Source organism: Hypanus sabinus, chromosome 20 (genome assembly GCF_030144855.1).
Source record: "Hypanus sabinus isolate sHypSab1 chromosome 20, sHypSab1.hap1, whole genome shotgun sequence".
NCBI classification, from domain to species: Eukaryota; Metazoa; Chordata; class Chondrichthyes; order Myliobatiformes; family Dasyatidae; genus Hypanus; species Hypanus sabinus.
In genome coordinates, this window is record NC_082725.1 from 8,867,081 (window position 1) to 8,888,961 (window position 21,881).

At 40.6% G+C, this 21,881-nt stretch overlaps 1 protein-coding gene across 2 annotated transcripts in view; it reads right to left on the reverse strand.

The window, feature by feature from the left end:
* Positions 1–21,881, reverse strand: part of chn2 (chimerin 2) — a 251,322-nt gene that overhangs the window by 52,675 nt on the left and 176,766 nt on the right. For both annotated transcript variants that reach the window (XM_059945052.1, XM_059945053.1), the window contains one exon: positions 1,650–1,727. In XM_059945052.1, the coding sequence (XP_059801035.1) occupies positions 1,650–1,727 (78 nt within the window). The remainder of the gene's footprint in view (positions 1–1,649; positions 1,728–21,881) is intronic.

Consider the following 21,881-nt stretch of genomic DNA (forward strand, 5'->3'; position numbering starts at 1 on the left):
GATCGGGGGGCTAAGCAGGTGCTACACTCTGCCCAAGGATGACCTGCAGGCTAGTGGAGGGAGGTAGTGCCTTACACCTTCTTTGATAGAGATGCATCTCCACTCTGTCAGACTAATGACCATACTAAATGCAATTTTATTTACTTGCTTACTTAGAGATACAGTGTGGAACAGCCCCATCTGGCACTATGAGCTGCACTGTGCAGAAACCCACCTATTTAACCCTGGCTGGCACCATCTGAAAGGCATTTGTATGTTCTCTCTGTGACCGTATGGGTTTCCTCCAGGTGCCCCGGTTTCCTCCCACATTCCAAAGACGTACTGGTTAGTAAGTTAATTGGTCATTGTAATTTATCCCATGATTAGGCTAGGGTTAATACTTGGGTTGCTGGGTGCTAAGACTCATTGGGCTGAGTGGGCCTGTTCTGCACTATGTCTCTAAATAAACTAACTTTCAGATATAAGAACATTTCAAACTTAAACATGTTTCATTGCTCATTGTACTTTGGAGAATGTGTAACTGTGAACTGCGAACAGAAATGTGATTAGCTGCAAGATAATTTTTCCAACAGTAAACAGCTTGATACTTTAAACTACCAAATGAGCAGCAACGTGGGGCAAAAGTATATTGCAGCCTGAATAGCTTGTAGCCTACCCACCATCCAGGACTTTAGACTTACACCAAAGGCCAGCAATATCATAAAGGATCCCACCCACCCTGCTCATGGTCTGTTTGCCCCACTCCCAGCAGGAAAGAGGCTTTGTAGCATCCACGCCGGGGCCACCAGACTCAAAAAGCGTTACTTTCTCCAACAGCTCCACCACCCCCAAAACCACTGTTTAATCATGTCCTGTCAGCTAATTCCATACCGAAAGTTACCTTATATACCTGAGCTATCTTGTGTATTTATATTTATTATGTTTTTTGTAAGAAATCAACATGTTCTTTATCTCACTGTGCTTTCATTGTGTTGTGTCGTTCTGAGTAACAATTATTTCGTTCTCCTTTACGTTTGTGTACTGGAAATGACATCAAACAATCTTGAAGTTCTTTGCAAAGTGAATTTCCATTTTCAGAACTCTGAGAAATTCCATTATCTATAGAAGTGAGGAGTAAGAGAAGGCAGCTGTTGTGCTTGTGCAGACTGACAGCATATGCAAGCATATCTACAGTTGCTTTACTCCTTCGCGAGAGAAACATTCTCAATCATATAAAGTTTTACTTTCAAACCATTTTAGGTAAATACAATTAAAGACTTTTGCTGCAGAAACATTCTCAACCATATAAAGTTATATTTTCAAATCATTTTTAATTATATACTATTAAAGACCAATTTTTTCAGGAAAGCAAACATGAAAACTGAACCCCAATTCTGATATGAAGAAGGATATGTAAAGTTTCAAGCATGATAAAGAAGCATAAACATGCTTAAAATTCCAATATGTGTTGCTTCTTGATACATCTGTGGTCCTCGTTTATAAAAATGAAAAACTGCATTGGTGGAGAAAGCAAATTTGAACAACTTCTGATCAGAACATACATTAAGAGCAACAGTCATGCATAGTGGACTTCATAATTACAAATGCCTAGTGTCAGTGGACAGAGCATTTTTAAAACAACAAATCTATATAAAGAAAAACAGCCTTACCTTAAAATTGTGAGCTTTCTCATAGTTGAAGTTGTTCTCATTTTGCTTCAAGGCAGCCCTTCTGACAAGCGAGGTGATCTGTGAATATGCAAAAAGTTTCAGAGGTTGCCATAGCACTGCACTCCTTCTACCCATTTTCATCCCCAAGCTCACAGCCACCACCTCTTGATGTTTTGTATCCTTTTTAGTTTTGAGCATAACAGAGGGATGTGCCAGTTCGCTCCCCAACCAGAGTTTCTGAGACAGCATGGCATCAGGGTCTGAGCAACGTTCCCTGTCCTCTGTGCAGTGGAGTTTCTCAAGTTTGCCCAGCAGCTGCTAATGTTAGTAACCAAAGTGGCAGCAGCTGTACTCCATTCTGCCGAGACCTCAGGCATGTGACTTAAATGGGCTGTCTTGTGTGATGGAGGGGACTTGTGCATCTGAAAGAGCCTTTGCTCTAAGGTCTGTGTGAGCACTCGAGACAGACGTGTGCTGCAGACAAAAGCTCACATTCATGAACCCTGCAAAACCTTGGCAACGGTTTGCAGACAGACGCTGAAGAAACTTTAGGCAGGGGGTGGTACCTCTGCACCCTAAGACCACTGCAGATTTCAAAGAGCTGATCTGTTCTGCATGGTACCACATTAAAGAAACCCACTCAGACAGAACTGGTCAAACACTGCACCCAATTACACAGCAAATCAGAGCCAGGAGTTGTAAGGAACAAATGCATGCGAAACAATGCATGCGATTAAAGTGTATCAAAAAAAAAGATGCACTCAAGCTAATCTTGCTATATGCAAATCCTTTTTGATATCCTTGGGAAATTACTCACTTATAAAACATGAAATTAGAGGATTAACAGGGCTTTCAATCCCTTTAAAGCCCATTTTTAAATGTGCAGTTTTACATGTTAATGCCTGGACTTATGAAATCATTAAAATTTAATAAGATAATGAGCTGCCACAGTAGTGTAGCAGTTAGCCTAACGCTTTACAGCACAAGCAATCAGGGTTCAATTCCCGCTGCTGTCTGTAAGGAGTTATATGTTCTCCCTGCATAGATTTCTGCCAGATGCTCTGGTTTCCTTCCACATTCCAAAGATGTATGAGTTACGGGTAGTAACTTGTGGACATGCTATGTTGGTACCAGAAGCCTGGCCACACTTGTGGGCTGCCCTCCATGCACGTACTTGGACTGCGTTGGTCATTGATGCGGATGATGCATTTCATTGTATGTCTTGATGCAAATGTGACAAATAAAACTAATCTTTAATTCACTAAAATTTACATTAATAGAGATGTTGTACAAAATCAAAGACATGATGTCAAAAGTACTAAGCACAGTAGTACTGTGGTACTTTCTCCAAGTCTAAATATTCAGAATAATAATGGATGTAGGATGGGTGAATATAACATTTCCTATGAATTGAATGTGCAGATAGTTATTAAGATGAATTGAATGTGCAGATAGTTATTAATGAATATGATATAGTTGGGATCACAGAGACATGGCTCCAGAGTGACCAAGGATGGGACCTCAACATCCAGGGATATTCAATATTCAGGAGGGATAGACAGGAAAGAAAAGGAGGTGGGGTAGCATTGCTGGTTAGAGAGGAGATTAACACAATAGAAAGGAAGGACATTAGCCTGGAGGATGTGGAATCGATATGGGTAGAGCTGCATAACACTAAGGGGCAGAAAACGCCGGTGGGAGTTGTGTACAGGCACCTAACAGTAGTAGTGAAGTTGGGGATGGCATTAAACAGGAAATTAGAAATGCGTGCAATAAAGGAACAGTAGTTATAATGGGTGACTTCAATCTACATATAGATTGGGTAAACCAAATTGGTAAGGGTGCTGAGGAAGAGGATTTCTTGGAATGTATGCGGGATGGTTTTCTGAACCAACATGTCGAGGAACCAACTAGGGAGCAGGCCATTCTAGATTGGGTATTGAGCAATGAGGAAGGGTTAGTTAGCAATCTTGTCGTGTGAGGCCTCTTGGGTAAGAGCGACCATAATATGGTGGAATTCTTCATTAAGATGGAGAGTGACATAGGTTCTGAACTTAAAGAAGGGTAACTTTGAAGGTATGAGACGTGAATTAGCTAAGATAGACTGGCAAATCTCAAAGGGCCGAATGGCCTACTCCTGCACCTATTCTCTATGTTTCTATGCATATGACTTATCTAATTGCCTTTTCTAATAATCAGAACATAGTAATTTAAATGTATTGATAAGATTGGTACATGCTGTGATAAACATGAAAATAAAATCAGGTTCTGAATCAGATTTTATTTTACATACTCCAGTTGAAAATCCCTCAATCCAAACTATGATTTCCTTCAATCTTAAGTTGTCCGTGGATGGATTTTGAGGATTATTGAACATGAAACACTAAAACTGCATCAGATTCTTAAGCCTAAAGGTGATCAGAATACCAGAACTGATAAATGCATCAATAGCTACCAAACCATTAGTTCACACCAAAGTATAATCTAGGCACAATCCCAAAATAAAGCTTGTTATAGATATGATTCTCAGAGAATTATATTACCTCATTTTAAACAAATTTAATCCCTCACTTGCCTATCTTTCTAACTACTCATTATTGTAATGTTTTATGTTGTGCACTGTACTGCTGCCACAAAACATATTTCATAATGTGTTGTCTGTCAGTGATGGTAATCCCGATTCCGATTATGAAAGTGAACTGTTATATTATTTTCTGAGGTCGAGAGAGTGGAACTGCCCCAGTGCGATGGATTTTCCCCATTAAAAACCTTCCTGCTCAAGCTTCCTGTCATTGGTGAATACAATGGACAACCAGCACAATGGCACAACCAGCAAAATCAACCACACACGAAATACGAGAGGCGGAACCACGAGACTGCAGTTGCTGGAATGCACACCAAAAAACAAACAGTTGGAAGACTCTGTGGGTCAGGCAGCATCTGAGGAGGGAAATTCCCAGATTGATGCCTTTCATTTGGACTCAAGAGGCCGCCTGCTTACAGATATGTCATGTTTTCATCCCTCCTGCACTGTGAAGTGAGGACATGTGTTTCATCTCTGTTTGCTGAATGTCAACACGGGGGATCTACTGTTCACTTGGACCATATGCACCTTGTCACACTACTTTCCATGGGACTTCCTTAGGTTGTGCTGATAGTGTGAACTTGCCAGGCCGCTGCATTGTCCAAAGCTCAATTATATGGGAAAAAATAAACATCTCAGAGTGTGGTCTTTCAACAGCAGCCTTGAGCAAAACAAAGAACTATTCAGTTTCCAAACAGCAAAATTCTCTGATTTTATGATTCAGTAAAAACAAGATTTTTGACAGATTCTGAAAATCAGCACCATATTGATTTACTAATCTTATTGAGAGATACAGCTAGGTAACATGCTCTTCCGGGCCCATACCACCAAATTACATCCATGTGACCAACTAACTATGAATCCCTACGTCTTTGGAATGAGGGAGGAAACCCACATAGTCACGGAGAGAAAGTACACGCTTCTTGCAAAGAGTGGTGGGAACTGAACCCAGATTGCTGGCATTGAAAGAGTAATAAGCTACCTGCTACGCTACCATGCTGTCCCACAATATGTTTACTTACACAGTCACATCCCTCAGCTGTGATGCCACCACAGTGCCCTGGCCATGCATTTAATTTAGAGATACAGCACAGTAACAGGCCCTAATGAGCCCAAGCCACTCAATGACATGCATAACCAGCACACCTTTGGTACGTGGGAGGAAATGTGCCATTGAAAATCCATGCTGGCACGTGGGAATGTACAAACTCCTTCTAGTCAGCACCAGGAATTGAACCCAGGTTGCTGGTACAGGTACTGTAATAGCGTTATGCTAACCACTACACTATTGTGCCACCCTAAGGTATTTTGTTGCACTTTACCTACACAGTCAAAGTCAAATCACTCAGCTGTAATATCGGTATGATAGAGTGTTTGAAGGTCGTTGTTTGCACTTCAATAATACAAATTTACTTCCAATATGAACAGTTGGCAAACTTCCTTCTGATATTTAAACTAATGGAAATAGTTAAGTATAAGCAATGAAGGAACTGGACTAAGAAAAATATTCATGTTTTTATATATTCCAGATTACATCCTGAAACCTTACTCATTCAGACTGTTGATTCTAGGCAAGCTCTCAGAAGAATCCCATGTATCCCATTGATAGAATATAGAACAGTACAGCACAGGAACAAGACCTTTGGCCCAGAATGTTGAGCTGAACCAATCAGTCAAATGGCCAACTATACTACTCCCTCTGCCTACACAATGACCATATCCTTCCATTTTCCTCACATTCATGTGCTGATCTAAATGTCTCTTAATAGTCTCGAAAGTTTCTGTCTCTACCACTGCCAAAGGCAACACATTCCAAGCACCCACAGCTCCCTGTGTACAAAAAGTTGGACTTCACATCTCCTTTGAACTTATGTCCTCTCAACTTAAGCATATGTACTCTGGCATTAGACATTTCAAACCTGGGAGAAAGATACTGTCTACTCTATCTAAGCCTCTCATAATCCTATAAATCTCTATCAGGTCTCTATCTGCCTTTGCTCCTCCAAAGAAACAGACAAAGCTTGTTCAATCTCTCATTAGAGCTCATCCCTCTAATCCAGGGGAATTCCTGGTAAACCTCCTGCACTCTCTCCAAAGCCTTTACATCTTTCCTATAAAGGGGTGACCAGAACTGTATGCAGCCCAACTAAAGCTGTATCATAACTTCCTGATTTTTGAACTCAGTGCCTATACTAACAAAGGCAAGCATGCCATATGCCTTCTTAACCACCCTATCGATCTGTGTAGCTACTAAGACCTTAAACCCCATTCCCTCTGCTCATCTACACTCTTAAAGGATCTTGTCCTTAACAACGTACTGTCGCTTTCATCCATTTAACTTTCCTGCAACTATATATATGTATATATATATTCCCTGTCATCTATTCCCTAGTTCTCTTTCTGTCCAACTACATCAGGAGGATGATACATCAGACAATTATCTATCGATCAGTAAGTCATCAGCATATGGGGAGAATCTAAAGCACATGGGGAAACTAGGGATTATGTACACAGTTACCAACCAAAGTTCAAAGTAAATGTGTTATCAAAGTACGTATGTGTCGCCATATACTATCTTGAGATTTATTTTTGTGCAGGCATTCACAGTAGAGTAAAAAAAAATACAAGTGCATCAATGAAAAATTACCAACAGTCAATGAGAAAAAGACACAAATAATACTGAGAACATGAGTTGGAAAATTCTTGAAAGTGGAAGTTGTGGAATCAGTTCATGTTGGGGTGAGTAAAGTTTCAAAAAATTTTGAAGTTTCTGATGTGACACAATTAACCAGAATCCACTGTATTTCATGGTGCTGAAGCATTCAGTAACATACATTTCCTTCTACAACTTAATTCAGATAAGATGTACTCAAAATTTAAACTTCAGAGTTCAAAGAAAATTTATTTTCAAAGTTTGTATGTTGCCATTTGAGATTCATTTTCTAGTGGGCAATCACAGTAGAACAAAGAAATACAAAAAAAATTGATGAGAAACTGCAAGACTGAAAAGCAATGTGCAAAGAGAACAAACTGTGCAAAATAAATAACAGTAACAAATAATACTGAGAACATGAGTTGTGAAGTCTAACCTGGGTCTCTGGAACAGTGAGGCAACAGAACTTCCTTCTGCATCGCTGCTCAACAGTGGAAGAAAAGCAACTTGTAACATTTGATTTGGCTTTGTCATGTTTTAGTTTGGAATTTAGAATGCATACTTAGCGCGTAAATGAGGAAAAGCAAAGTTTTACAGAATAGTTTCTACACTAGAGGGCACAGTTTTAAGGTGCTTTGAAGTACGTACAGAGGAGATGTCAGGGGTAAGTTTTTTTTGCGCAGAGAGTGGTGAGTGCGTGGAGTGGGCTGCTGGGGATGGTGGTGGAGGCGGATATGATAGGGTCTTTTAAGAGACTCCTGGAAAGGTATGTGAAGCTTAGAAAAATAGAGGGCTATGGGTAACCTTAGGTAATTTCTAAGGTAAGGACATGTTCGGCACAGCATTGTGGGCCGAAGGGACTGTTTTGTGCTGTAGGTTTTCTATGTTTCTACTGACACTTTCTGTTTACAATGTCATTCCTTTACATATCAGTTTCCTTTTCTAAAAAAAATCTGAAGGAATAATAATAATTTGTACGAAATTTTGTTGAATTCACCTAAATATTTGTTCATACACTTGTCTCCTATGTCTTGGCATTGAGCCAAAGTAAAATAAAAAGTTCCACAGCCTCATGTGTTCCAGGGCAATGGAAGATTACTGCTTAGTCATTCTCAACAAGAATAGCTTTTCATTCACCCATGGCTTCTAGCTTTTATTTATTACACTTAATTAAGCTTTGCTAGAAACATGAGTTTTATGTTTGTGTTGTTGCCGACAACCAAATTAGGGAAAACATTTCAATTGTGGGAACTAAACACTATTTATTACCTGGTTTGATGAAACTACATAACTGCAATTGCAACAAGGTCAAATAATTGTGACAGAATAAATCCAACAGAAATAGAGATTTCTGAATCAGGTCTATTAACACTGAAATATGTTTTGAAATTTGTTGCTTTGTGGCAGCAGTGCAATGCAATACATAAAAAATTACAGTAAGTTAGAATAAGACCATAAAATTTCAGAACAGAATTAAGCCATTTGGCCCATCAAGTCTGCCCCACCATTTCATCATGGCTGATCTATTTTCCCTCTCAGTTCCATTCTATTGCCTTTTCCCCATAATCTTGGGCACGCTAACTCATCATGAACCTACTAACCTACTTTCTAAATATACTCAATGACTTGGCCTCCACAACCATCTGTGGCAATGGCTAAAGAAACTTCCCGTCATCTCTGTTCGAAAGGGACGTTGTGAGGCTGTGCCCCCAATCCTAGACTCCACTACTCTAGAACACTTTTCAGGCTTTTCAATATTTGATAGGTTTCAATTATATCCTCCTCATTCTTCTAAATTCCAGCAAGTACAAGCCCAGAGCCATCAAACGCTCATAATACATTAACCATTTCATTCTCATGAACTTCCTCTGGACCCTCTACAATGTCACCACATCATTTCTTAGATAAAGGGCCCAAAACTGCTCACAATACTCCAAGTGGCTGTGTGCTATACTGTTCTATGGTGGGGGAGAGGAAGGAATACAAGATGGCAGGTATTAGGTGAAACGAGATGAGGGGAAAGGTGGGTGGTTGAGGGAGGTGGGATAAAGTAGCAAGCTGGGAGGTGAAAGGTGGAAGAGGTAAAGGCCTAAAGAAGAATGAATTTTATAGGCGAGGAGAGTGGTCCGTGGGAGAAAGGGAAGGAGGAGAGGCACTAGGGCAGGTGAGCAGAAGAGAAGGGGCAAGAAGAAGAGAATTGGTATGTATACTTAAGGCAGAGGTTGATAGATTCTTGATTGGTCAGGGCATGAAGGGATACAGGAGAAATGCAGAAAATTTGGTCTGAGGGGAAAAATGGATCAGCCATGATGAAATGGCGGAACAGACTCAATAGACCAAATGGCCCAATTCTGTTCCTATATCTTATAGTCTATTGGAATGCGGGTGAAAATCAGAGCAACTGGAGGAACTCCTGCTGTCATGGGGAAAATATACAAACTCCTTACAGACATTGACAGGAATTGAACCCAGTTTTCTGATCGCAGGTGCTATAGTGTTTCACTAACTGCTATAATCTTGTGCAGCCCAAAGATTTTGTAGTTGTTATGTCAGGATACTTAAAGGATAAGATTTCATACTTAACATTCGATTATTTTAATCTACATCCACCCGTGACTGAGACTGCAAAGCAAATATTTGTCAAAGACATTATTCACTACAGGGTGGGTGGAGCAGCTTTTCTTGACACTTGAAACAGTATTAAATTACACTTAGTGGCCATTTTTTTTATAGGTATAGGAAGTGTATGTTTGTGATCATATGCTGCTGCAGCCCTTCAAGGAACTTCAAATGTTGTGTGAAGTGTTGTGCATTCTGAGATGCTCTTCTGCATAACACTGTTGTAATGTGTGGTTATTTGAATTATTGTTCATAAGACCATAAGATATAGGAGCTGAATTAGGCCATTCAGCCCATCAAATCTGTTATACTATTCTATCATGACTGATCCCGAAACCCACTCAACCCCACCTTCCGGTCAGCTAGAACCAGTCTGGCCATTCTCCTTTGACCTCTCTGATTAACAAGACATTTTCGCTCACAGAATTTCCATTCATTGGATGTATATTTATTTCTGTTCTTCACACCATTCTCTGTAAACTGCAGAGGGTGTTGTGTGCGTGAAAATCCCAGATCAGCAATTTCTGAGATACTCAAACTACCCTGTCTGTCACCAACAATCATTCCACAGTCAAAGTCACATTTCTTCTACATTCTGATGTTTGGTTTGAATAACAATTGAATCTCTTGACTTTGTCAGCATGCTTTTATGCATTGAGTTGCTGCCACGTGATTGACTGATTAGATAATTGTATTAACGAACAGGTGTACCTAAAACAGTGGCCACTAAGTATATACTTTAGTTCCCAAGTTTGTTCTTCTAAGTAAGGTCCTACATAGCCAATGACAATTGTGTGGTGCTCTTATACTAATGAGGAAGCCATCTTTAGACCAGACATACTTAGCTACTTCCTTTCCTGCCCAAGGTGTTCATGATTGTACAATTATGCATTTGCACTCGGAACAACATTTTTAAAAATATCAAAAAAATTTTTATTTTGTGACCTTAAGTTACTTGCCAAACAAGTATTATTTGGTTTGTCACACTTGTGAGGCATGAAATTCTGGTTTGGTATTGTGATAATTAGATCAAAATCTCAGGGTATGAATGGATAATTTCCTCTACCTTTATTGATAAGGAATTTTTTTACAATTCAGAGCGATACAAAAGATATCCACATAAGAATGTACTGCACTTACAGTAGTGTGCAATCACAATTATAAGACCATAAGATATAGGAGCAGAGTTAGGCCATTTGGCCCATCAAGTCTGTTCCACCACTTCAACTTAGCTGATCCATTTCCCTCTCAGCCCCAAACTCCTGCCTTCTCCCCATATCCCTTCATGCCGTGACCACTCAAGAATCTGTCAACCTCTGCTTAGTATTTCACGCTTTACAATTTTCCTTGTTTTTTGGGCTCTACTGTGAAAAGACGAGCATGTGATTTACAAATAAAAATTCTCAGTTAAATTGATCTAAGTCCCTGGTTGTAATATTCATTTCTGTGAACAAAGGGCTGGGGACTGAATACTTTTAAAAGGCACTGTACATGTGACAAATAGAACTAGTTTTAATCCTTATTTATCTTCACTCTTCTTGATTCTTCCCACCAATCTCATTCATTGCTATCTTTACATTTACCCTCTGACCTTCACTATATAACTCCAAAAATGTCAGTCTTATCAAAAGCTTTTGTATACCCATTACCTCCATGAATTTCCAATCCAGCATAAACTTAGATCTTTCAATACACTGGCCTCCATACTTACTTCATTGGCCAGTACACCATTCCTCCACACCCCCCACACACAAAACAGATCTCTTTGCTTGTCTTCAGATTATTCTTTAATCAAATCCCTCCCTCTATCCTATTTTCTCAGATCTTTCCTTGCACTCTCAGGACAGCATCCTACCTTTCCATGACAATAAGAATACTGTCATGTAGACCACTCCCCATGCTAACCACTTGAGCATGAATACGTAATCTGTTCACTCAGATTTAATTTGTTGATATTTGTGCTGTAATGTTCTTTCCTGTACCTAATAAAGTGGCCACTAAGTGTACGTTTGTGGTTTTCTGCTGCTGTAGCCCGTCCACTTCAAAGTTTGATGTGTTCTGCATTTTGAGATGCTCTTCTGCACACTACTGTTGTAACCTGCGGTTATCCGAGTTATTTTCACCTTCCTGTCAACTTGAACCAGTCTGACCATTCTCCTTGGACCTCTCTCATTAGCAAGGTACTTTTATCCACAGAACAGCTGCTCACTGGGCTTTTTTTTAATCTTTCTCACCAGTCCCTATGAACTCCAGAGACTATTGTGTGTGATAATCCCAGGGGTACTGCAATTTCTCAGATACCCCAATCACGCCTGGTACCATGTTCAAAGTCACTTATCATATTTCTTCCATATTCTGATGTTTGCTCTGAACAACAACTGAACCTCTCGACCACGCCTGCGTGCTTTTATTGATTAGATATTTGCATTTACCAGCAGGTGTACTTAATAAAGTGGTCACTGAGTATATGGTTTACTAATGCAAGCTTAGATTCAATTGTATTATAGATATGATGTGAGGCTGTTCAATCCAACCAGATATATGATACAGAAAAAAAAATAACTAAAACAAAATGTACTCAGTTTTCCACAAAGAGCTTTCTTTTAATGTGGAATTAACTCACCTTTTCCATAAATCAAAACAAATTATGTGCTGGGAGAAATTTTTAAAATATAGTAGCAAGTGAACTCAACCATGTCTTACATCAAGCTGTAGAGAGACGCGCAACTACGGATTTTACCAACATGTGAGGTGTCTGTGTTCTTTCTCTTTTGTGATACATTCTATTGTATCAGTAAATGGGCAACTGATTTGTACAGAATCATGCAGTCAGTGAGATAAAATCTAGGTTTACTTTAAACAAAAGGATAAAAATTGACTGTACAAAGACCTATTTAATAACGTATGAGTCAATCGTGACTGTTCATTCATTTGCTGAAATACATAGGCCTCGTCTTATTTTAATTAGCCACTAACAGAATCCACAAAATCTTATTTTAATTAATTACAATGTGAAGAACTCATTACAAATGCAGGCTCTGTGGCTTTGAGAGAGTGTAGAGGAAGTGTTTGTGGATCAGAATGCAGTTAATAAACTACAAACGCCTGCAGCTGATGAAGTGTAGTTATTGTTTTACCGGCCTCTCCCAGTGATCGCTGGTCCCCCCACCCACCCAAGTTCTGTAAACAGGAGGAAGACCAGTATTTACACACAAGGCGCACATGGCTACTTAAAGTGATATCTGCTGTTCACTTCTACTTTTCGTCTTTCAAAAATATCTTACTTTTACCATGGTTTTGCTGAATAATTGGAACCGTTATTTAGAAAGTCAGGTGAACGGAAATGTGGAGAATTAAAATTTGCTTCAGGATACCTCCTGAGGTTTTATAGCTTGTGACTATCTGATTTTACATTCGCCTCTTACAATGCATGGAAACTACAGTGAATTGTCAGGGCAGCAGAAAAGGTCATTGTTCGCAATCTAACGTTTCTGCAGGTCTTGGGCGTGCCTGGGATGAAGAAGTGAGGAGGAAAAAAATCACTGCAGACACTACCCACCCAGCAGACGGCCTCTTCCAAAGGCTCCCTGGTTTGTCTTCCCAAAGTGCAAATCCTCACACTTGTCTTCATCCATCTGCTATTTTTCAGCTGGCCCAGATTCCTCTGCAAGCTTGAACAGACCTCCTCATGGTCAACAACCACCGGAATCTTGGTGTCAACCACAAATCTGCTCCTCCAGTTTACCACATAGTCACATATTAAATGACAAAAAAGATGATAGAAAAATGCAAACATGAGGAAATCTGCAGATGCTGGAAATTCAAGCAACACACACAAAATGCTGGTGGAACGCAGCATTTAGTCCTGACGAGGGGTCTCGGCCTGAAATGTCGACTGTACTTCTTCCCATAGATGCTGCCTGGCCTGCTGCGTTCCACCAGCATTTTGTGTGTGTTGATAGGAAAATGAAGGTCAGTGTGTAATATAATATGAAGTTTTGTGGGGGATTCTAACAATGCCTGCCACGTGGCAAAAGGAAGCCAGTCCGGGGGGAGGGCAATGCCAGACAAAACTAAAGCAGGTTCTTCGAAAGAAAAATCCCTTTCTAGTTCTCCTGTGCTTCTCCATTTCCCTAAGGGTCAGAGAGCCATCGCTCATGTTGCTCAGTGTCCCGCTATACACGTGGTGTACATGGATGCTGGCAAGGCACTTGGTAAGATTCTGTATGTCAGGGTCACTCAGAAAGGCGTGAGGCATGAGATTCCCCAAAACTTGGCAGTGTGGATTCAGAAATAGCTTGTCCACAGAGGGCAGAAGGTGGTGGAAGTTGGCACATATTCTGCTTGGGGTTTGTGACTAGTGGGCTTTTGCAGGGATTTGTTGAGGCCCCTGCTCTGCATCATGAGAAAGTGGAAGGGTGAGTTAGTAAGATGGCAGAGGAGCTTCGTGGTGTTGTTGGTCATGGTTGTCATAAGTCGCAACGGGACATCGACTGGATGCAGAGATGGGCTGAGAAGCGGTAAATGAAGTTCACAATCTGGTAAAGTATGATGAGATCCACCTTGGAAGGCAGGGTGAAAGGTTAATGCCGGAGATTCTTGGAACCATGGAGGAACAGAAGAATCCCGTGGTCTCAGTTACCACACACGAGTCAAGAGGCATGAAATTTCTGAAAACTTGGCAGTGTGGACTGCAGTTAGGAGGAAAGAAGCTTCCCTCCTCAGCAAGCAGCAGGAGAGGAAAGCTCTAATTCATGTATAGACTGAATAGGCTGTTTAGCTCTTGAATAGTAAAGGAGTCAAAATTTACAGGGAAAAGGCAAGAGAATGGGATTGCCGTGATTGAACAGATTCAAGGGGCTGAATGGCCTAATTCTGCTCCTGTGTCTTATGTTCAAGGGTTGGAGAAAGAGGAATCGGATAGGAGAGGAGAGTGGACCATAGTAGGGAAGGAGGAGGGTGAGGGGAAGCTGGGGGAGGTAATAGGCAGGTGCAAAGAAGTGCGGAATGGATGTGGAGGGGAGGATATGTTCACTGGAATGAGAAATCGATAAGCAGTCTATGGTGCTTTCAATACTCCTTGCCGCCAGTCGGGATCAGCTGCTTCTCATTTTATTGCTTTGTTCCAAGATGGAACTCTCTGTATTGCAAGAAATACTGATTGATAACAAAACCAGAAATCTAATTGCAGAACAGAACAAACAACACCAAAGTACAGGCTGTATCTGCGATTCACAGTAACGTCAGGAAAATGGAACAGTGATTACCAAGGACAACTAATCGTGCTAGGCACACAACAGCAGCTGAACTTGTGCTTCACCTCAAGGAGTAAATATGTCACATTTTAAAATGACAGATCTTCTATGGTTGGATAATATCCTGCTTATGATATGTTTATGGCTTATTTGCCTACAGTGATGAATTATCAAAGCAGATTTGTCCTATCACCTGTTAGCATTTTGTTAGAGTGTTTTTTTCCGGTTGGCATTTGAACATTGCATGGTTGGACTCTGTTCAGCAAACTGAGAGACAGATTCATATAAGGTGTGAAATGTGAGAGTGGAGTTATGGCTCTGTAAGGCACTTGCTTCTTCATAAGCTGTGTAAGATGACATTTCACTACCTAGTTCCTGATTCAAATGTACTGAAGAGTGTGAAATCATTTATTAAAGTAAATACAGACTAGTTAGCCATACAAAATCAAGACATGTCTATTTGAATCAAAGTCACTATTCATCAATGTATATTAGTATTGTAAATTAATCCCCAGCACTAAGAATTAACTTTCAACAGTGCATAACCCAATTCATTCAGCATCTGATTACTGACAAAGAAACAGAAAACTAGAAATTCATCGACACAAGAGACTCCGCAGAATTTGGAAATCCTGGGCTACACACACGAGGTGCTGGAGGAACTCAGCAAACGCAGGCAGCACCAAGAGAAGGGAATAAACAGTCAATGTTTTGGGTCCAGCCAACTTCATCAGGATTGATAAGGAAGGGGGAGAGGACAAAATAATGTGGTTGGGAAGGAGTACAAGCTGGCAGGTGGCAGGCGAGACCAGGTAAGAGGGAAGGTGGGTGGGTGGGGGAGGGGGGGTGATAAAGGGCTGAAGGAGGAGGAATCTGATAGGAGAGGAGAGTGGATGAGGGGACAAAGCGAAAGAGGTGGGGAGATACTCTACCAACCAATTTCTTCCATTGGCTTCAACCTCAATGAACTTCAAAGACACAACTCAGTGCACTGATAGAGTAATACTTTTGATTTACAAATGTAAATCCACTCTTCAGGAAGGGCGAGAGACAGAAGAAAGGAAATTAAAGGCCAGTAGTCTATAATTAGGCTGCAGTCAGCATTGTTTCATCAAGGGAAAACCTTGCCTGACAAATCAGTTGGAATCCTTTGAAGAAATAACAAGCAGGATAGACAAAGGAGAATTGATTGATGTGTGCTTGAATTTTCAGAATACCATTGACAAGGTGCTAAACGAGGCTGCTTAGCAAGCTACAGGGCCCAAAGTATTACAGGAAAGATTCTAGCAGGGATAAAGCAGTGGCTGATTGGCTGTAGGCAAAGACTGGGAATAAAGTAAGCCATTTCTGATTGGCTGCCAGTGACTAGTGGTGTCCCACAGGGGTCTGCGTTGGGGCTTATTCTTTTTACATAATATGTCAATGATTTGGATGATGGAATTAATGTCTTTGTTGCAAAGTTTGCAGACGATATGAAAGTAGCTAGAGGAGCAGGTAGTTTTGAGGAAGTAAAGAGGCTACAGAAGGAGCTAGACTAAGAGAATGGACAAAAAAGTGGCAGAAAGGAATACAGTGTCAGGAAGTATAGTCAGGCATTTTGGTAGAAGAAATGAAAGGATTGACTGTTTTCTAAATGGAGGGAAAATACAAAAAACTGAAGTGCAAAGGGACTTAGGAGTCCATGTGCAGGATTCCATAAAGGTTAATTTGTAGATTGAGTCTGTGGAGCAGAAGGCAAATGCAATTATGTCATTCATTTCAAGAGGACTAGATTATAAAAGCAAGGGTGTAACAATGAGACTTTATAAAGCACTGGTGAGGCTTCACTTGGAGTACTGTGAGCAGTTTTAGGCCCCCTATCTTAGAAAGGATGTGCTCAAATTGGAGAGGATTCAAAGGAGGCTCATGAAAATGATTCCAGAATTCAACAGCCTGTCATATGAAGAGCATTTGACGGCCCTGGGCCTGCATTCGTTAGAATTCAAAAGAATGAGGGGTGACCTCATTGAAACCTATTGAATGGTGAAAAGCCTTGATAGAGTGGATGTGGAGAGGCTGTTTCTTATGGTGGGAGAGTCTAAGACCAGAGGACACAGCTTCAGAATAGAGGGGCGTCCTTTTAGAATGGGGATGAGTAGGAATTTCTTTAGCCAGAGAGTGGTGAATCTGTGGAATTCGTTATCACGGGCAGTTGTGGAGGCCAAAACTTGATGTACAGGGGTATATTTAAGGCAGAAGTTGATAGATTCTTGATTGGGCAGGGCATGAAGGGATATGTGGATAAGGCAGGAGATTGGGGCCAAGAGGAAAATTGAATCAGCCATGATGAAATGATGGAGCAGATGCGATGAGCCAAATGGCCTAATTATGTTCCTATATCTTTTGGTCTTATGGTCTAATGTGTTGGCACGTGGCCTAGTCAGGTTACTTCAGACTAGTAACCTGAAGGTCACTGGTTCGATCCTCAGCTGAGGCAGCGTGTTTGTATCCTTGAGCAAGGCACTTAACCACACGTTGCTCTGCGACGACACTGGTGCCAAGCTGCTTGGGTCCTAGTGCCCTTCCCTTGGACAACATCGGTGGCGTGGAGAGGGTAAGGCCTGCAGCTTAGGCAACTGCCGGTCTCCCATACAACCCTGCCCAGGCCTGTGCCCTGGAAAAACCTTCCAAGGCTCAAATCCATGGTCTCATGAGACTGACGGATGCCTATTATGGTCTAATACTGCACAGAAGCAGAACCTTTAGTCCATAAACAAAATAAATTCTGCAGATGCTGAAAATCCAGAGCAACACACACAATATGCTGGAGGAACTCAGCAAGTCAGGCAGCATCTATGGAAGAGAATAAATAGTCGACCTTTTGGGCTGAGACCCTTCATCAAGACTTTAGCCCATGTACCTAGCCCACTATCAAACTTATCTACACTCATTCCACTTGCCTGCATTAAATTTCACATCCTGCTATGCCCTGCTAATTTAAGTACTTATGTAGGTGGTTCCTACTTCCACCAACTTCTCTTCAGATCGTTGCAGACACCAGCTGAACTTTGTGTAAAAGCTCAAGAGATTCTGCAGATACTGAAAATCTAGAACAACACACACACACAAAAGCTGGAGGGACTCAGCAGGTCAGACAGCATTTATGGAGGGGAACAAACAGTCGATGTTTCAGACAGAGACCCTTCATCAGGACTAGAAAGGAAGGGAGAACCACCTAGAATAAGAAGGTGGGTGGAGGGGAAGCAGTATAACCTGGAAGGTGATAGGTGAGACCAGATGAAGGATAAGGTGGGGAAGGGTGAATGATTTAAGAAGCTGGGAGATGATGGGGAAAGAGGTAAACAAGAAGGTATCTAATAGGACCATGGAAGGTAAAGGAGCATTGGAGGGAGGTGATGAGTAGATGAGGAGAAGAGAAAGGGTAAGAGGGGAGCCAGGATAGGCATGAAAAAGAGATGGGGGAGGGGAGAAGAAAATTCTCCATCCAAATTTAGTACAAAATGGATGCTGATAAAATGCTCCACTTTACATAATATCTGATATGAATAACCTTTATATTCTAGTCATATCAATGTTTTCATGAAATAGCTTATTCCAATTAAAAGCCCTATTAATCTTTGCCGAATTCTAAAGAGAGGACTTCTACTGCTTGCAGTTTCTTGAGAAATGAGATGCTTGGACATAATTAATATGCTTTACAATTTTACCACCAAATCACACATTAATGGACACCTCTTGTAAATTGCATCTTAAGCTGCAAGATTTAATTTCCATTCTAATGACCCTGGTTCAAACCTCCAACAGCAATTCAGATTTGTCAGCTGGCCTTGCACTTTTACCAAATAAAAATCCAACACTGAGCACTTTAACTATGCAGTCCCTCTACATCTGGTTCAATAAATCTTACTAGTTTTACTAAAAATTATTGTACAACCTGAAATATACATTCAATTATTACTTAGCGAACAAGGGACACGGAATTCTAAATGCATTTCATAGCAGAGCAAATTACTGCCTTCAATTAATATATTCAAAGGAAATTTATTATCAAGGTACGTATATGTCACCATATTCATTTTCTTGTGGGCATTCACAGTAAATACAAAGAAACGCAATAGAATCAATGAAAAACCACTCACAACAATGTGCAAAAGACAACAAGTTCTGCAAATACAAATAATAATGATAATAATAAATAAATAAGCAATAAATATAGATAACATGAGATGAAGAGTCCTTGAAATTAAGTCATATGCTGCAGGAACAGTTCAGTGATGGGGTGAGTACAGTTGAGTGAAGTTATCCCCACTGGTTCAAGAGCCTGGTGGTTGAGGGGTAATAAATGTTCCTGAACCTAGTGGTGGGGGGCGGGGGGAGCAGTTCCAGAGCTCTTGTAACTTCTTTCTGATGGCAGCAGCAAGACAAGAACATCCCCTGGGTAGTGGGAGTCCTTGATGATGGATGCTGCTTTCCTGTGACAGCGTTCTATGTAGATGTACTCAATGGTGGGGAGGACTGAGACAGACTGGGCCGTATCCACTACCTTTTGTAGATTTTCCTTTCCAGGGCAATTGGTGTTTCCATAGCAGGCCATGAGGCAACCAGTAAATATTTGAACCAGAAATCAAGCTGGTGTTAACTAATAATATATGCTAATAACCAAAGCATCACTTTCAAAACAATCGTGACCTGCAGGATAAATCTTGAGTTCTGAAGGAGTGTCTCAGCCTGAAGCATCGACTGTTTATTCCCTCCATAGAGCTTAAATTCACCAAAAATAGGTTTAAGTATTACTAGAATAACTTGATTTAATTTTGATTGGAGAATTGAATGTGTTTATTTTATGGTCAAATTATGGTCACCAGTACTCACATTAGGGTAAGCCTAGACATGAACACTGTATATTGCTCACAGAGTGTTGGATGTGGACGTGTTGCCAGGGGTGGTGGCAGAGGCAGATACATGAGAGACATCTGAGAGACTCTTAGACTGGCACATGGCTGAAAGAAAAATGGAGGGCTATGTAGTAGGGAAGGGTTAGATTGATCTTGCTGTGGGTTTAAAGGTCGCCACAACACTGGGATAAAGAGCCAAAGACTGTTCTGTGTTTTATGTGTGTTCTTATCAGTGACAAAAAAGGAAACACGACAACATGAGCCATCACAACTCACTTCAAGTATTGGCTATTATTTTTAAATTCTGTTACTTCATAAATATAATTTGCACCTATGCCACAGCTTCTGAATTTTTGAAAGCCATAGATTACGTGAAAAAGATTAGCATTGACAGATCAATCAAAGCTAATTGCAGGCAATTTATTTTCATGCTCTATAGATGCGCAATGTCCAAAACAGTGTACGTAAAATAACTACCCCCCTATTTTACAGAATGGGGATGGAGTTTTAATCCAAAATGTCACTATTAAGAAGTTGACAGCAGAAGTATTTAATTGCCATAATGTTACTGATGGCACTTAATAGCAAAAGCTCAGCGTATATGTAATTAAATATCTGAACTGCCCAATTTGATGACAATGTAAAGGTTTTCTCAGCACTAGTTTAAATTTTTTTGATAAATGTAGCTCTGTGGAAAGTGTGAATCACTGGAATGCAATTCTAATCTAAGATATTTAAATTGATTAACATTTTTATATCAGTGAAAGCCAATGGGCAGCAAGAAACAACTGCAACGATACATGCCAAGTGCACTCCAGGTTAAATTTTACCATTTTCATTGCATCGTTATGACACTCAGTAACTTGCAGTGATTTGCTTGTCTGGTCTATTATGTACCCGAGTTATTTTCTTGTTTCTCTTGGTGTAATTATCTCCTTGTGCTTGCTTTTAAGACCATAAGGCATAGGAGCAGAATTAAGCCATTTCGACCACTGAATCTGCTCCATTGTTCCATCGTGGCTGAATTATTATCTCTCTCAACCCCATTCTCTTACCTTCTTCCCGTAGCTATTGACTCCCTGACTAACTAAGAACCTATCAACTGCTGCTGAAAATATATCCAATAACTTGGTCTCCACAGCTCCACAGATTCACCATCCTCTGCTTAAAGAAATTCCTCCTCATCTCTGTTCTACAGGGACATCCTCCATTCCGATGTTGTGCTCTCTGATCCTAGATTTCCCCACTACAGAAAACATCCTCTCCACATCCACTCTGTCGAGGCCTTTCAATATTTGATAGGTTTGAATGAAATCCCCCATCGGTCTTCTAAACTCCAGTGAGTACAGGCCCAGGGCCATCAAACATTCCTCATACATCTGTATATTTATACATTCTTACATAATATTACGTAATAACATTTTATCATTTTATATCTCTAGATGACTCCTATTCATTCTGCACACTGCTAAAATACTTTTTTCTTTCTGTGCACAGTACTCAATTCTGTATATTTGCTTTCTCCTTTTTTTGTTCGGATCACATTATTTCTATGACCCCTATTCTCACATTTTCTTCTCAGATCCTATGGGGATATTTGCCTTCAAATTTCTGCGGTTGCTATAATTATTTTTTCTTACTGTGGCAAAGGCTGAGTGATTGGATGTCAGCTGAGGCCAGGTTAATTGGTCATTGGAGATTAGGGGAAAGCGACGCGAAGCCATGTCTCCAAACTACAGTTAATCATGACTGTGGACTCTTCAGACTTATTACAGCTAATGTAGTGCAGTTTTGTGGTATCTGTTACTTTTGTAAACGCAAGAGATTCCACAGAAGCTGGAACTCCAGAGTAACACATACAAAATGCTGGAGGAAGTCAGTAGGTCAGGCTGCATCTAGGGAGCGGAATAAAGATTTAGAAATATAGAAACATAGAAAATAGGTGCAGGAGTAGGCCATTCGGCCCTTCAAGCCTGCACCGCCATTCAGAATTATCATGGCTGATCATCCAACTCAAAACCCTCTACCTGCTTTCTCTCCATACCCCCCTAATCCCTTTAGCCAAAAGGGCCATATCTAACTTCCTCTTAAATATAGCCAATGAACCGGCCTCAACTGTTTCCTGTGGCAGAGAATTCCACAGATTCACCACTCTCTGTGTGAAGAAGTTTTTCCTCATCTCAATCCTAAAAGGCTTCCCCTTTATCCTTAAACTGTGACCCCTCA